The 17,401-nt window shown below is 37.0% G+C and overlaps 1 protein-coding gene across 38 annotated transcripts in view; it reads right to left on the bottom strand.

Annotated features, from left to right (window-relative positions):
- Positions 1-843: 843 nt before the first annotated feature.
- PTPRC (protein tyrosine phosphatase receptor type C) overlaps positions 844-17,401 on the bottom strand; it is a 114,613-nt gene continuing 98,055 nt past the window's right edge. For all 38 annotated transcript variants that reach the window (XM_065072392.1, XM_065072361.1, XM_065072367.1 and 35 more), the window contains 19 exons: positions 15,683-15,743; positions 14,895-15,003; positions 14,021-14,052; positions 12,752-12,867; positions 12,129-12,219; positions 11,961-12,037; positions 11,691-11,727; positions 11,164-11,261; positions 10,109-10,234; positions 8,214-8,371; positions 7,744-7,879; positions 6,918-7,067; positions 6,379-6,469; positions 5,891-6,024; positions 4,750-4,884; positions 4,310-4,432; positions 3,718-3,896; positions 2,912-3,047; positions 844-2,115 (listed from right to left, as the gene is read on the bottom strand). In XM_065072392.1, the coding sequence (XP_064928464.1) occupies positions 1,843-2,115; positions 2,912-3,047; positions 3,718-3,896; positions 4,310-4,432; positions 4,750-4,884; positions 5,891-6,024; positions 6,379-6,469; positions 6,918-7,067; positions 7,744-7,879; positions 8,214-8,371; positions 10,109-10,234; positions 11,164-11,261; positions 11,691-11,727; positions 11,961-12,037; positions 12,129-12,219; positions 12,752-12,867; positions 14,021-14,052; positions 14,895-15,003; positions 15,683-15,743 (2,262 nt within the window). In that variant the 3' untranslated portion in view covers positions 844-1,842. The remainder of the gene's footprint in view (positions 2,116-2,911; positions 3,048-3,717; positions 3,897-4,309; positions 4,433-4,749; positions 4,885-5,890; positions 6,025-6,378; positions 6,470-6,917; positions 7,068-7,743; positions 7,880-8,213; positions 8,372-10,108; positions 10,235-11,163; positions 11,262-11,690; positions 11,728-11,960; positions 12,038-12,128; positions 12,220-12,751; positions 12,868-14,020; positions 14,053-14,894; positions 15,004-15,682; positions 15,744-17,401) is intronic.

The raw sequence follows: 17,401 nt of genomic DNA, 5'->3' as shown, positions 1-17,401 counted from the left end.
GTCTCCACATTCTTACAATAGGCAGATGCACTGACCTCTTTATTTTACTCCCTGAACTAGGTGGAGAGGCTTTACAGTGTCCAAATCTTAGAAGAAGAAGAAGAAGAAGAAATCAATTGCTCTCTGCCATCCAATGACCACCAGTAAGTCAATCTGCGTCTAAGGCTCTTTAACCTTTTGATCTTCATGGATATGTTAATTGCCATTTCGACATATTCCTCTAAAAACAGCCAACAGGTTTTGAGCATACAGTTTTTTTAGATTACCTTCACATTTAGCCTCGAGAGCTTTTCCTCCACAGGTTATTCCCTCACCTTTGTTAGTTTATCACCTCACAGAGTTTCAGTTGGAAAAGCAGCTCAGCTGCCAGTCGAGGGGAGTCCCACTGCCTCGGTCCCTGTTTGCTGACATGTGTTCAAGCAAGACTGCCAGGAAGCACTTGTCTGAGCTGATAACTGTGAATGAAATACTTGATCTAGAGTAACAGCAAAATTAAATTAATTTTTTAACCAAGTGCAACTGTACATGTTATTTACATGGTCTCTAAGTATTTTTGATTATGTTTTGTAAAGAGAGGTTAGAAATATGCAGTGATTCAGGAGCACTGAATCTGCTGAGTGATTGTTCCTTTAATGACTTCATGCAAAAGAAAAATGAGTTTTCCTTCCTCTGTAATGAAAGAATCATGACACTTACCTGGCTTCATGCAGCTTTATAAAAATTAAAAGGTGTGTTTTCCTACTGAAATTTGTAAATTTTTTCCATGTATGGGATAACACAAGACTGTGCATTTAGAAGAAAATGATCGGTTTGCAGAGTCCAATAGAACAAAATAATTTCCACTTTGTCAACTACTAATTATTTTTTATTTTCTTCTAAAAACAGTGAGCTAAAATCCAGCAAGAAATGGTAAAAATAGCGCAATTGTAACATACAAAACTTCATGATGAAAAAAAATAATCCTGTACCAATTAAAATCTACAAGGTTTGGAGGAAAAGCATCTAAGTATTTTCCAATTCTGAAAACAGTTCAGACGCATTCATGGAAGCGATCCCTTTAAATAACAGTAAGCTAAGAAACAGATGTGCAAGCACACAGTATTGTAAGCTCTAAGAGTAAACAGAAAGAGGTTTTTATCAGAATCGTTACAATCATTCAAACGCCAATCTCTAAACTCTTCTTGGAGTCGAACACTGAAATCTCAGATTAATATATGTGGAGCAACAAGGACACCTTGAGGCATGTTAGAAAAATGCAAAAATTTCTATTCCACATTGATACAGGAGGACATCCAGATTATTTGTAAATCTGAATTCCTTGGAATTGCCCCATGATGTAAACGGTAAACTCTTTGGCAAAGTCCCACAAGTTCCATGGAGTATTATTAAAGCAGTGCTTAGTCAGCACTCCTGACACGCTGGCATATATACCTACCAGCTGGGTTAATTTACTTGCTAATCGTTTTGAAGACAGACCTGTTTTTGCAACACACTAACCTTGTTTTTCTGAGTTGCTTTTCTCCTTGTTATAGAAGTAAAAAAATTCCTTCCCACTGTCCAGCGTAGTATTACACTGTACATATTTTTAAAAGGAAAAATATGAAAATAGTGAAAAGGTTTCTGAAGAAGTATTAAAAGCAAATCTACATAAAAATTAAACTTTCACAGTTCTTTGTCACTCTCTAAAAGTTTCAAGTATTTCTTTAAATTTGTACCTTTGAAAAATTGGTACCGCAGTAAATGTTTTCTAAAAAAAGGTGTGAAGAGGAACAAATCTTATACTTCTTATATTAAGATTTTTGCACATGAAAAAGCACTTTTTTTTCCTTTTTAGTATAGCCTCTAAGTTAGAACTGGAGTTGTGGGGCCATTTGTAGAGCTTTCTGTTCCCTTAGTGCTATCTGCAGCATTAGAATCATCACATACTTCAGAAGGCTCATTTTCCGCCGCTGTTGATGGAGTAACATCAATAGTGATCAAATCAGTTTCCTGATCTGTTTTTTCTACTTCATTGCAAAATTCAATTTTATCTTCCTGCTGGCTATTCTTCTTTATTTGTCCATTCTGTGCAGGGTAGGCACTGGCAATGGTGTCATACAGAAATTGGTAATGTTCCTTAAATATAAAGAGAAGAAGTTAGTATGAATGGAATGCTCAGAGCTCAAGACTAAACCCATTCTTTCTCTGTTTTCTTGAATTTTAGAAACGGAACACATAGTTGAACATGTAAGACTGCATATTAAGCATATAAAACAGCTTCCACAGTTCCACAGGCATACAGAGCATTGCTTTTGCAGTTTATTCTGACTTCATGTGCATGCAATGTCTCTGTAACTACCTGCATCAAATGTTCCAAGTTGAGTCACTCAGTACCCTCTTTATCCACAAAGTATCAAAAATACCTCTTTTTAGAGTACCTAAGTTGTAAATAACACTTGTTGTAAGGAGTTTACGAGAGTAATCTATTAACATGCCGCATACTGATGACTCATAGTTCTGGTTTGTTAGCAAATGCAGTGTTTGCCACAGACACAGTTCCCTGGGAGTGATTCAAACAAAACGAGAGGCTGCTAGGCTGTGAAATGGGAGTTAGCCTCCTAACTGCAGAAGTTAAGGGACACTGTGCACGCATGTCCCTGAAGCAATGTCAGAAGCATCAATTCGTGCCACTTGTAATTTTTTAATATGCACCTTCCTGCAAAGGCACTGCAGAATTACAGCTCTGGGCATCTCACAGCCTCCTCCATTCTTACCAGTGATGGCCTATTCCCAAGTAGTGGTGAGTGGCTGTGAACATCCTGATTAGAATTAGTGTTCCGTATGCAGGAATGATGCATAAGGTTATGAGGATATTAGTAACCATCATAGGTAATCTCATAATTTCTTCTGGTAATTCACAAGATTTACTTACAAAGGTGGAGACCATTCCCAGCCTGGTGCGACGAAGAGATTTTACTACTTGGAAAACATCTATTACTTCTTCTATTTCTGCACTTTCCAAGAGGGTCATTAAAGCACAAAATACACCAGTCTGCTGTGATCCATCACTAGAAGATGATACAAAATGTACATTCAAATTTAACACGCAAAATCAGTGAGTCCTCTGATTAAATGTTAGGTACATTTTAAAGTCTACATAATGAATTACATTTCCAAAACATTTTTTACTGGACTGAAATTGTTACTATTAAGAATATCTGTACACGCAAGACACAGTTTATCTAGAGACTACCCAGATCTCAGATGGCTACCTAAGGGGAAAGAGAAAAGCTTCAGAGTTACAGTCTTAACAATTGTTTAGCAGGATTATCCTCCACTTTAGGTTCTATGCAAGCCTATTCCTGGAAATGGTCCTAAAAAAAAAAGTGGGCTTATGTACTGGAGCGAGAGATTAACCTAAAAACTTAGCTAGATACTCATTAGTAGTGTGCTACAAGAACACTCCAACCAAGCATTTCTTCCCAAAACATGTGTAGCAGGCAGGAGAAGCCAGCTCTGACCACCTACTCCATGCTCACACTTGCTGAAGCATGTTCACTTTTCAACACTACAATCAAAAAGGTCACATTTGAGCAATTTAAGGAATCTGCTAGGGAGAGCTGAGTCTCCAGACACATGGAAAGGTTTGTGGGAAAAGGAAGGCATCCCAGAATTGTGGTTGCTACGTATATCCAGAACTTAGAGTTAGGCTAAGGTATGTGCTGAATTCAGACCCACCAGCAGTGGACGACAAGTGGGACACTGCGGGTACTCCTGTTGTCCTCAGTGACTGCTCTGGCTGGGACTTTTTGTTTAAGGTTGAGAATCATGCCAACTAAATCTTTCGGGTTTTCTGGAACATCCAAGCCATTCCATTTGTGATACTGATACTGATAAACCTTCTGTGTTTCTTTTGTCTGAAAAACAACAGTGGAGATGTAGTCAATGATCAGGTTAAAATAAAGATTCACATAGTGTATCTATTGCCGCTGATTTACAAAAGAAAAATTATATTCCTGAGGAACTGCATGGTGATGTGAGTTCTACCTCATGACTATGAGGTAGGTAGACATCCATGCCTGAAGTATGAAAGACAGCTGACCGCCTGAGACTCCAATATCACCATCTCAACAATTCAGTAAATGGAAAATTTGACATAATTTATAGCATTTATCATGATTGGCTGCTGATCTGAAAGACAAAAGTATTTCCATTTTGTAGAGCAGGAGGTAAGTGCAGTGGGAACTGTCCCTTCGCTTTCTTTAGACTAAGTTTATAAAAGGGAAATAAATTTACATCTTCCTTTTGGAATCTGCAAAGAAACTCTTACCTTCAGATGTGTAACATCAAATGCACGTATGGTATAGCTAGGACAAGAGTTGACATCTGTCATTTGAACTTCTATGCCATCATATGTTTGTTTTCCTTCTCCCCAGTACTGTGCACAGAGTTCCTAAAATAGATAAAAGTACAAGTTGGTGCTTACCATTCAAACTTCCTTTTATTTTATCTTTCACATGCACTTACAGAACATATTGACTTTAAAGTAGGAGTGTCGTTATATTTCAAAATATAGCACCATACACTCTTCCCCTCAAAACTTCATTAGGAAGTAGACTAAGTAAATAATACAACAAATTATGTTGGAAATCCAAATTCCTCATCCCATGAAACACGCTTAACTGGTGGAAGGGAATGGAGAGTGCAGTGCAGTGTTTTCTTTGCATGTAGAGGACCCTTAATGTGTCAGTGTGAAGATGATGCCCTTACCTGATCTCCTTCTTTCAGCTCTGTCAGCATAACAATGACTTTGACTTTTCTTTGGAAGACCATTTGCCAGAAGTCACAGATAGTTTCCTGAAGTGGTCCCTGTGTTGCAATCATGGCTTTCGGACCCCAATAACCCTATAAAAGAAATTTTTAATATTTTTTTCTTTAATTCGTTTGAACTGTGATTGTCAAGCAACAGAACTCACTGCCATTTAAAGAATACCCAGTGAAATAAAGTAATGAACGCTTTTATTTATAGGGAGAATATGCTTATCACAGTGGGCAATGATCTTACAGGAATTCTAGGTGCCAAATGACAGTAAACTCAGTCCTCCTAAAAACACTATCACTTCCAGATTGACAACAAGGTATCCTCATGCTGCAGTGGCTGAGATCTCTCCCTGCCATTTCCTGCAAAGCATAATTTTAAGGGCTGAAACATTTAATTCTAAACAGCTTTTTAATTTGATCACAAAAAAATGAGTTTATACCACACAAAGTTGGTGCATGAGTCAGTTCACGCTGACCTAACCAAAAGTAAAAATAAATTTACTCTGAATATATATCCTAACTGTGCAGTATTTTAAAGGATTCAGATAAATACAATTTAGCTAGTAAGTCCATTAAAATCAGTTACTTCATTAATGACCAATAACTGCTCTCCTTCTTTTTGGGACTATATAGGATACTAAAAAATTGATAACTTATAGGGTTTTGTATATGTGAATAACTATACTCACATTTCACTAACAGGGAAAATATTAATATGGATCAACTTGTACATAGACAGATGCCCACTAATAGAAATATATGTTATCATGAGGCCAGTCTGAAAGCTAGTGGTTTTAAACATAACACAGACACTCACAAGCAAAACGAAAAAACTGTTTCTGTGTTTCTTGTCACTAGCTGACATCGCACAAGACTATGTAAGGGAAAAAGACTCATAGCTGTAGCAAAATGTAGATTTTGATGATGAAAACTATAAATGGACTTGCGAATCCACTGTCAGATGTTTCTCTCTTATTCAGGTAAACCCTGTTCTATTTCTGAAGCCAAAAAGAGAATAAGGGCTCAAGCTAGAATACTGTTTGATCTGAAAGTTTGTGAAATACTTATAGTGGATACTCAAAATACATACAGTTATGAAGGAAGCATTGATGTATTTGCTTGTTTCCTCACAGTCGCTGTCCTCATCTGAGGAATCATCTGAATCACGTTCACCTTCCTTGCTGCATTCATCGTCGTGCCTGATGGGCACTCGGTTAAAGTCATCTGCATGAGACAAAATGTCACCGTCATGCCACACTGCTGCTCAGGTACAGCATTAGAAGGGGGCTCTCCCCACATGTGCGGAGGAGAAAACAGACAGAAAAAGGCCAGTCATTTCACAACTGACTGCAGAACAAAGACCACTTTATTTGAAATAAACACTCCAAATAATTCATGTTTTTAAAACTCCACGTCTTCTTTTTTAAAACACTATCAGAAGTTTCTAATATTACAGTGTTGAGAAAATTAACCAATCAAATATATCTCAGCAAGGTGATTTACTGCCATCTTTTCAAAATTTAGTAGATTTTCTTACAGAAGATAACAGATAAGAGAAGGTTCATGGAAAACACTTACATGGAATTATATTAGCATTCCTATTTTTGCTTCTATTTTCTTCACGATTCCCTGTGTTTTGTGTCCGCCACCCCCTGTAGGAAGGTAATCTCTAAAGAAAGATGATGTTTGGGGTTAAGTTTGATTAAAACAGTTCCTGGGATCACTGTCCCCACTGGACACCCACACCTGGCCTTCATCTCCCAGTGCCTCACTTCTTATTTCAATTCTTTAAACTTTGGTCACATCTGGACTATACTTTAAAAATGTCTGCTACAGCATGAACAATAGTGCAAGAAATCATGCACATAGACACAAGTAACCGTTCTATGCTCCCCAACCTTGTTAAAAATATTAACATCAAATGCAGAAATAAAATTTTATTAATTACAGCTTTTTTCCAGCTTTATCTACAGGTGAAGAAACTGTTTCTGTGTCAGAGAAATAAAATAGCACTGGAATGCTCTATTATGTATGGTATCTCTCTCTCATGACTATTATGCAAGGCACTTTCTAATGTAATTGAGAGGTAAGGGCACTAGAACGTAACGCTGATTTACCTGAAACTCTGCCTCCAGCAGAGAAGGATCACTTGGAGGATCTTTTCTTTTCAGATTGTTAAGATAGGAATGCAGTTCCGAGAGACTGACCTCTGTTTCTCCATACTGATTGTATTCCACTAGTGCTTGATGGATAAGGATGTACTGTGACTGGCGTTTCCCATTTGAAGAGTTTAAAAATGAAGTTATTAAAGAAGTTAAAAAAATCATCACTTTTTAAAACCATTGTAAGAAACTATTACTCCCATTATGTTATCAGTGTTAACAATATTAACGATTATCATTAAATAAAAGTATTAAAAATCAGAGTGGCTTCCAAACTAGAAATTTTGGAGCATATTTAGTGTGTTGGATGAAAAGTGTTCTGCAAATAAATGTAATGTCATTCAATAAATACACAATTGAGATTTGAAAGATCTGCAAAACTATTAAATAAGTTAAAAACATGCACTGCATCAGTCCATAACTTTTGCTGTACTCTCAACTCAACTGAAAATCCCACCTAGACAGAGAGTTTTCAGAATTTGAAAATGGAGTTTGGCTATGCAAGTTCAATTTTGCATTTGTGAATTGTATGCCAGAAGCTGGATTATAAAATCTAATATGTTCTTCTTAGCTTCCTTTTTTAAAGCCTAAACTTAAAAAGTTACTAAAACTGGAAAACTGTGTTGAAGTTTTTCTCTCTGTGTTTTTCAGAGCTACATTTTGTATGAACAACTTCAGCTGAACTGTAGCAGTACCCAAGACTAAGCAGCGCTCTTCTGAGAAATGCTGATGAAGCCCTAGCAAAGGAGAGTCCTAAGCGAGCAGAGTTTTGGTGAAATACCTCTACTTGAACCATGAGGCACCGCTGCCGACGCAGCTTCACAACGTAGCCATAAACATCCACTCTGCCTTCTGCATCCAGCCCCTCCAGCATGGCGTCAATTCCAATGTACGTCCCGGTGCGCCCAACACCGGCACTGCAAAGCACAAAGGGATTTGATTAAGGAGCAGAACCTCCCAGTCCCACACTGGAGGAGAATAGTCAGTAGGAGAGTGAAAGTGAAAATGTGTAACAACGGGACAGTTGGAAGTTTATCTGGCTGCTTTCCAAAGGTCCAAAAGTCTACATAACCTCAGATTTTATTGACCTGGAGAAAACCTTTTTAACGCACCTTTGGCTGCCTCACTCTCAAGTGATCAACTCACAAAATTTGGGACCAGTCAAATACTTTTGCCAGCTCCTTTTCAGAATAGCTTCACTTCATGTTCATTTAACATTAATATAATTTTTAAAAAATAATATATATTTACCTGCAATGAACGACTATTGGGCCACTAAAAAAGTTACTGAGAGCATTAACTCTGCGTCGGAGTTTGAGAAGGAGATGTGGATCCTCAGGAACTCCATGGTCTGGCCAGCTTGTGAATTGAATATGAGTGACATCTCTTCCAGCTGTCCTTTCTCTTCCCTAGACAAAGTGGAGGGTGGGGTTTTATATATATACAAAGCCAAAATCAAGTGTAGACATACAAAGGAGAAAAATAAGGGCAACAGTTCTCAAATGTTGAAACAGAAATTTCAAGCAGTATGCTGTAATGTTGCAATCCCAATGGTTTCTGAGGTTACAACATTTTTCATATTCAATTTTCATTAAAAAATATGTATGAACCTGAAACACATGATTTCAATAGAGGACAAACAGGAGGTTTAAAGTGTTGCTATAAAGATTTTTTTCTCAGGTTAGCCTATGATCTAGAGTACAGTATATTTCCCCCACTCTATTCATAAACAACTTGGCCACTGTGTATCTCTGCTTACTTCAAGGGGTACAGCTTGGTAATTCTCTTACATCTCCCAGGAGCAGCCTGTTGAGGGTGTAACAGTTGGGGTTTGGTGGGGTTTTTTTGTTGTTTGGTTGGTTGTTTTTTTGTTTGTTTTGTGTGTGTGTGTGTTTGTTGTTGTTGGTTGGGGTTTTCTTTAAAGAAATTTAAACTGTAACTCACACTTCTACCTTTTAGAGGCAGATACAAGAAAACCTATGATTTTCAATTAGACTGACTCTCTTAAGCCACTTCATTAAAGCTTAAATTATGTCAAGTCTGGAGTCTTATTTTCATGTGAGAACACACAATGTAATAACCACGATTATGAAAAAAAAAAAAAGAGACTGACATCTCAATGGCATTCATTTACTTGCCAAGATTTAGTATGGCTATACGAATATTTCTCCAGGAATTAACCCCCAAATTCTGACTCAAAGTTGAATTATCCAGTTGTGGCACAGTTATTCATACAGGTATTTGCCATTGAGTCAGGAATGATACATCACTATGCCACCAGAACTGCAGAAGTCTGCACTTTCTCACCATGGAACACTCTTCGATTCCACAACCAATATCAGTTTTATCTGTATTAACATGATGTCAGCCAAACAGAGAGAAGACAGCTCTAAAAATATCAGTCCTCAACCTGCAGCAAACTCTCATTTCTAATGTCAGATTGCTCTAGTCACAGAGCAATGTCTTGGTTAATAATTACTTCTTAACATCCTGATATTCTCACTGTCTTCACAGTAAGTTGCAACTTTCTTTTAATCAGACCACATGAGACCGCAGAATAGGAATTTCCAGTTGTAATCATGGATAAAGATGGGTGGAGTCTATTGCTTGACTATTTTGCTGAAGATCTGTCAGCAAATTTTTTCTTTGAGTCTTAATGCTTTTATCGATGACTTGTGCTTCATTTACCTTCACTGAAATATTTTCGCAAAGGGCCTGGAGAGAAGCATTTAGCCTTAAATGACAAATTTTGATCTCAATTAAGCAAAGAACCACCAATGTGATTTCAGAGGTATAGAAGAAAGCAATTAATCAGCCTTAATGATTCTACATGTAGAACAAGCTAAATATGTAAGGAAACCACAATGTATTAAGTTTTCTATAATTAACAGCATATTAACAGTTTCTTCCTAAATGCCAATTTCAGAGTACTATGGAAAATACATTTTTAAGTTGGGAAATATATTTGTAACTCATATTTCTTGTAAGGAATGGCATCTACATCTAAGAAGTTTTCTCTTTCACTATAAGTTGCTTAGGGAAAAACAGCAAATCATCTTCTATTGATAGCTGACTCTCAACAATATGTACAGACTTCAAAGGGACACTCCAATCCTAGTCAGTCTTACACTTCTGAATCAACTTACATTTGTGATGTGTAGTTTCTGAATGACATAGTCTGGACATGTTTTACTTTCATTGATCTTCACAATGATGTCCCCATATGTTGCAGAGCCATTCTCCATTGACGGCCAGTACTGGGCACATTTGTTCTATGAAGATATGAAGTTAGGTGAGCAGCATGACAACGAAGTCACAGAGAACTGAGAGCTGGAAGAAAGTCTAATTTAAAATAGATGGCAACTCAGTATAGCTTTTCCAGCTTCTCAAAGGTCTTGTCCTCTCCTGGAAAGGCATCACTGCTTAGGATGTCAGTGCTAAATAATTCCAAATATCCAACAATTCAGGTCTCTGACTTGAAGCGTATGCCCATGGAATTTAACTTGGAACATAAAATGAGGAAAAAATCCCGTACACTAGTTGAAGAAGTGAACAACTACTGTTGCTGTAACCTGAAGGCTGCAGAAAAGTTTGCAGCTACTTCTACAGCTTCTTTTTCAGTCTTCAGGGAGGAATGTTGCTCCTGCCTGCTTGTAACATCAACTTGGGAATGCTGTAAATCTGCATGCTACCAACCTTTTTATCTCTAAAAGCAGCTAAAACAGCAGTACCCCTTCTCCCTGCTGTACCTGGATAAGGAACAAAGGCAAGCCAGAAGCATCCAACTTCCCAGTTAAAGGAAAAAATATTCTGCCTAGCATTTACTGAGGGCATTGCCAGAATATCAGAAGATAATAGACAGGAGAAAAATACAAACCATACCTTTTAAGCCAGATCTGAGAGGAGCTAGATTTCTACCTTGAGCCCTTTTCTGGATTTATTAGCTGGAACCTGGAAGTTCACCCTCTGCTACTTACAGCTGTGACTAAAGTGACTTTATCTGATAAGACTGGTAATTCCACAAGGCAACACTGTTTTGGCATGCTTTCCAACATAGGTTCTGCCACAGTAAGAGAACACCAAAGAATGAAAACAAAGTACTAAGAACAAAATGTAATTCACCACAGCACAGCAACCCATTCTGTTTTCAGACAAAAGAAGGATGAAAAGATGGATGGGTGGAAGGATGGACATTTCTCACCCTCTTTCCTTCCTCACAGCGAGTCACCATGACAATAATTGTTGCCTTCTGTTCCCAGATCATTCTCCAGAAATCATCTGTGGTTTCATCCTTGGGGCCTAGCAGGAGGTATTTTAAGGGAGTTATTAAAAGAGTACAGCTACATTAAAAACATGCGCCTTCCTGACGTGCTTAGCCATGCAGTCTGAAGAGTCAACCAGACATCATGCAAGTAACGCTTGATATCATTGTGACTGCTGCCATTAGGTTATAACATTTTAAAAGTCTCATATATTTATTTAGTGCATAGCTATGAAATCTGAAAACTTTTGATGTAAAATTACACATCATGAGAAATCTGCCTTTAAAGTACAACTTGTTCATCTTCACAAAACTCCCTAAGCATAAACTCATTAGCAACTTTTTCATATTGAAGTTCAAAATGTCAGATTTTCAATTTTTATTTAAATTTACTAATACTTTTTTTATTACTCTCTAACAAAAATGGGTGAACAAAGGAAGCATATTCTTTTAAGGTTAAAAATTACCTTGTGCAGCAATGTATTTTCTTGGTTCTTTGAAGCCCTACAAAAGGTACAATGATAATCAACTTTGAGAAAGGATGAAGCATGAACAACTTAAAAGATTTGCAACTTTAAAAATAAGTTCAATATGCAACAGTCCAATAATACCGAATACATTACGAAGATGGAAAGAACTTAAATGGAAATCCTTAAAGGTGTTTGATGCATGAAATACACAAACTACAGAATTTCTCCAATAGTGCTTAAGACTTTTTTTAAGTAGAAGTCACTCACATCAATATAACTTGCATTGATATAGTCTGATCCTAGGTCTCCTGGGATCTCTGAGAGCTCGACACGGTTATGATCATCTGTTTAAATAATTTAAAACAAAATAATTATATTAGGGCACTGAGAAAACAAATATTTCTATAACATGCATAAATTGTAACAAATACTCACATGGAAGGATATCAATGTAACGGTTTTTATTCTGATTATGGCTTTTTTTGGCCTCCTTTATTGAAAATTTAGTGAAAACTCTAGGGATACTCTGTAAAATACAACGTTTCTTTTATTAGGTAAGCATATATTTAAAATAGTTTCTGCTTTCAGTCAAACGCTTATGGAAAAAATTTGGTACTAAGTCTGGAAGATAACATTCTGTTTCATAAGATACTACTTCATATATTTCTTATCTCTAAAATAAACAAATTTATTTTCCCTCAGTGTAAATAATATATATCTCCACAATTATACATTATTTTTATCCCCATGGCTATGCAGTAAGAGAGAGTGTTAATATGCATTAAAAGCTACTTCAGAATGAGAAGTGTTTGTACCATGTATTTAATACTTTTTTTCTGAAAAACAACTTCAGAAAAAAAAAAGTACCATAATCTTATAATGAAGATATCTTGGTAGCAAAATTAACTGAAGCCTATTTGATATTGGATGAGCATTCACTCAATTGTCTGGCTTCTTTTATTTATTTATTTATCTATATAAACAGTGCGTGCTCTTGAACAGAATTCTTCCAACCACCTGGCTACAAACCTATGGTATATTTTGAGCCAATGACAAACCTGAAATTCATCCAAGAAAAGTCTTCCTTCATCAGCAATCTTCCTCTTGTACGTGTCCAGCAATTGCTCCGAAGGTATTGGCTCTATGTTCAGAAGTTGCCTGTCATCATCTTTAACTGTGTAAATATGTTGAACATTTAGTAACAAAGACTTTGCAAATGTTAATTACTTTTTAGTAAACATGATTCTTGAAATGTCAGATAAATTATCAAATGGACAAACCTCTTTATTTCAAATATTTTTCCAAAAATATGGTGGTGTCCCAGCCAGCTGTGAGCAAACAGGTGCTGGGAACAGCAGAGCTTGTTGAGCTCTGCTGCCTGACTGGAGACACCTCTGGAGGAGACCACATGCAGGGACGCTGCGTTGACAGTTCTTTTGTACAAAGTGCTGATTCTCATGTTCAGGTCACGGCAACAGCCCCAACATCCACTATAGTTACGTGGTCTTACCCTCTACTTCATTCTAATCATATATCATCAGTGCTAAAATGGACTATTGTGCAAACAACTTACAAATATAACAACATCCATCACCTACTTTTCCAGATTTTCTCCAACTTATTCTCTGAATTGCAATAAACTGTAGTACTATCTTTAATGACTGAACAAGTTTTAACATTCTTAACTACACATTTACTCATCTTTAATTTACATTGAAAAGATACATTTTTTATTTAACAACTGTGTGTCTAAGCAAATGGATTTGAACATCAACATAGTATTACTTCCCATTCAATGTAGTTAATTTCTGTGGGCTTGAATGTCATACATTATTTTTTCTTGAAGATTTCTGGTATTGATTGATTCTGCCTTTCTTCATAGGCTTTGAAATCCTGTGCAAAAGGTTGCACATAATGTTCAATTTCAGTCTTTGGGATTTGGCAGCCTTCAAAATTTCGCAGTAAAGCCCAACTAGCTTATGTTTAAATTCTTGCTTTGAAAAAGGTACACTGGAAAGGGAAATTCAGGTTGAAGCTGTATTTGATTCTGGACTTACTCTCAGGGTTAAACATATAACAGCCATTGTCTGGGGTAACAAAATTGGGCTTGTAACTAAATAACAAATAAGGTTTTTTCAAACACTGGTAAACTTCCAGACCATTTAAATATAAATACCTCTACTGCGTATTTACCAAAGCGTTCTTTTTCTCCAAATGAGGCTTTATCATGTAATCTATCTATACAACCTATAATGTAAACAATTCAAAGGTGGCAGCAAGACATGGCTAATTTTATTTCCACTAGCCAAATACATAGAGATACTCACCTGTAACAAGGTTAACACCTTCAGAAGAATTGCTGCAAGAAGCATAAGGATCTGTAAAAGCTCTGACTAGTAAGACATATATGTGACAATGAGTTAAATATAAGCAGTTTTGTATGTGAACACCAAAACTGTTCATAACCAGCAGACTGTGTTACAAGCTCTCTGAAACAACAGCGCTACAGGCCTTACAGTCCCCATGCAGAGGTGTTTTGGAAGAAGCTGGAAGAGATGAATCCCCAAGTTCTGCTGTTGCCAAAGTGCTGAGAAGTTTCTGAAGAAACTGCCCCAACTCCTCCACCTCCAACAGCAGCAAACGCCCCCTGACACATCGCAGCATGGCCCCGGCAGCCGTTCCCAGAGTTCCAGGGCTCTGGCACAGCCCTCAGGGAAGGCAGTGACCACCTGCCGTCCTCCCAAGCTGCCAAGTCACCTAGAGATGACTGCAATACTCAAACCCTTCCTGAGATATGGTTTCTGGTGAATAAGCATTTGAAAGAATTCCAATAAAGTGTGTATTATTGTCATTATTTTTAACTTAAATCACAAAGGTAAGGATTTCCAGATATCTGTGAATATTTTTTCACAAAACAAGTGACAAACATTTTGTTCTAGCACATCAGCTCTTCTGCGCCCCGAGAAAGGATATAGCAGAGACATTTTAAAACTATTTTGTTGTATTTGCATTCCCAGAAAAAACACCAAAAGCTGAGTTTCTTTTTAAAGGATTAAAAGTTAAAGGGATGTCTTCTCCCAGTATTAAAGAAACATCCAATTTGAAACATTTTTGCAACACCCATTGGGAAATCTTGTGGAAAACCAGAAAGCCTTCCCTCTACCCCTACATGTAAGAGAGGGAGAGAAACACGAAGCTTACCTAAGCTTTTTTTTGTGAAGATCATAGATTTTGTACAGAACCAGTAGTAAAGCGAGTGATGTCACAACAATCAAGAATGCCAAGAATATAATCAGTGCTTTAGAATTATCTAGCAAGAGAAAAAGAATACATTTTAAAATGATATTTTCCTTTTTTAAATTTAATTTTTAAAAAAATTAAAAGAACAAAACAATTCAATTATTTTTAAGTGTTTAGTTTAAATTTGTTATTCCACAGTGCCAGAAACTTCCAAGCTCACAGAAAAGGAAGTTTTATTTCTTCATTAAGAAAACTGGAGCTCTTCATGTCCACCTGTCAAAACGCCACAGCTGACCCACTGGCTGAGCATTAGCATGGTTCTCTACTGCTCTGTGTGATCTGTACACCTGAGCAGTGGAGCTCCCAGCTGCTCCTGATCTGGGAGCTGGGAATCCTTGGCAAGTTACACAAGTTCAACTCCTGAAATACAGGATCTGAACACAAGAAAGTAATCCTAAAGTGAATAGTTCAAGTTAGAGAAATTAATTTCTAGTTGCATTTGAATGTTTCCTGAAGAAAGCACAGCGGTGTAATAATTCTGAATTACCGTCAATGTCTTGTAAACATCATCTGTTACATTAGTGCTGAATTAGGACATTATTTTTTTCAAATGCAGAACAACTATGATGTATAAAAGTAGGTAGTTTGGATTTTTGATTAGAAGCACTTGTAATTAAATTCACAATTTACACTACTACTCCACACTATGCTGAAATCTAAAAGTAAAAATGCTGTGTATATTTACTTACATCTGGTTCTAATACTCTTCGTTACTGGCTGCCCTCTATATTCTCCATTATACACTAAGATCTGCATGCAGTGGGTGAGAAAAATAGAGATGTTGAGATACAACAAGCAAAAATTTCTGCATAAAATGTTTTAAAAGCAACGCACAGTGCATATTCAAAATACATCCATCTGTTTGTAATGAATCAGTCTCATTGACAGCAGTATCTACTATCAACCTTTGTACAGCCAGCCATAATGCAGCTCAGGTTTCCACCTAATTTACAGCACGATCTAGACCCAAAAATATGTAGATGCTTGGAAAAAAAGTTAGCAAAATAGGAGACATTTTACAAAATCAAAATTGATGGAAATCAAGGAAAAAAAATACCAGATCTATCATCAAATCAAAATTGAATCTCTCAAATATGAAACAGTTATGTAATATGTAATATGTAATAAAATGTCCTTATTTTATTTGCTTATATATACAAACAGTCAACTGAATTGGATATTTTTAATACAAGTCTGTATGGAAAGTAAGTCACATAAACTTTTAAATAAGCTGCTTTCTTGTAACATTAAGTTTTGAATACTTAAACTGGTGTTAAAATACTAACTTTGTTTAGATGTGTTTTTATTTCATAATATATTTTACAATTATCAGTCTTTTAAATTACCTTAATGGAAATTTCTATCAGATCTAATAGGCACCTTGAAGTTTGTATGTCAAATATTGCATACTTTTCTTCTGAAGAAAAATTAATCTTATGATTAAAGTTAGATTTAATACTAAACAGTGGAGAACACTAACAGGACTGAATAATAGTGATTTTATCAGTAATATTCTCCTGCTGCAAATCATCTGAAGGGGAGGAGAAGCTTCGAGGCCCATTGCGGACTGCAGGCTGAGCTCTTCCTGAGCCTACCCAGTCCCTTAAGAGAAACCTCTCCTGAAGACACAAGGGCTGTGCCCCAGCTCCCACCCCCTGCTCTCAAAGGCCGATGTGTTCAGGGGGTTGATGGCTTCTGAATTCTGCACCTGGGAAGAAAGCCATGGTAAGATGCAACACCCAGAGGAGTGGCAGGGGTGGCAGAGAAAACAAGCAAGAAGCTTCTCAAATAGCAAAAGTCAGAATCCTGGTGCAGCAAGTTTTCTAGGCCAGCTCCTGCTTATTCCCTGCACTGCTCAGTGTGCAGATAGAATGGAATCGTGACATCTGCCAGCTCTCGCGGGTGATCTGGTTTGTTTTGGTTTTGTATTTTCCTGAGCCTTCCATAACCTGAACCAGGTTTAGAGACAAGCAAAAGCCAATTTCTTCTGCAAGGCAAACTGATCCCTGCGAGTGCTGTACAAAAAGCTCACAGGAGTCTCTTACTAAGGGGGCAATGCAAGCATCTTTGGCTCCTACAGGACTTCACTGCCGTTTTCCAAATACAGTTTTCTGAGCAGAATCTGCTGGAAAAGTACTGATAAAGCCTTGGAACAAAACCTAGTCTACTCAGGTTCTCTGATACTGCATTTCCTCAAGAAGACACGGAGAAGATTGTAGAAAATGAGTGAAACTAGTTCCTAAAAGTAATAAAACTGTCATTCCTACTGATTATTTTAAACTTTACTGAGAGGAGCTATCAAAATATAAAAAATATTCCTACTGGCCACAGTAAGGGGATCACACAAGACCATTGGCTTTGCAAACAACAAATGCAAGAAGGGTGAAATGCCTGAAAGAAGAGTAAAC

This window comes from Columba livia, chromosome 8 (genome assembly GCF_036013475.1).
Source record: "Columba livia isolate bColLiv1 breed racing homer chromosome 8, bColLiv1.pat.W.v2, whole genome shotgun sequence".
Lineage (NCBI taxonomy): Eukaryota > Metazoa > Chordata > Aves > Columbiformes > Columbidae > Columba > Columba livia.
The sequence above is the reverse complement of the archived record's forward strand: the minus strand, read 5'-3'. Positions and strand labels throughout refer to the sequence as shown.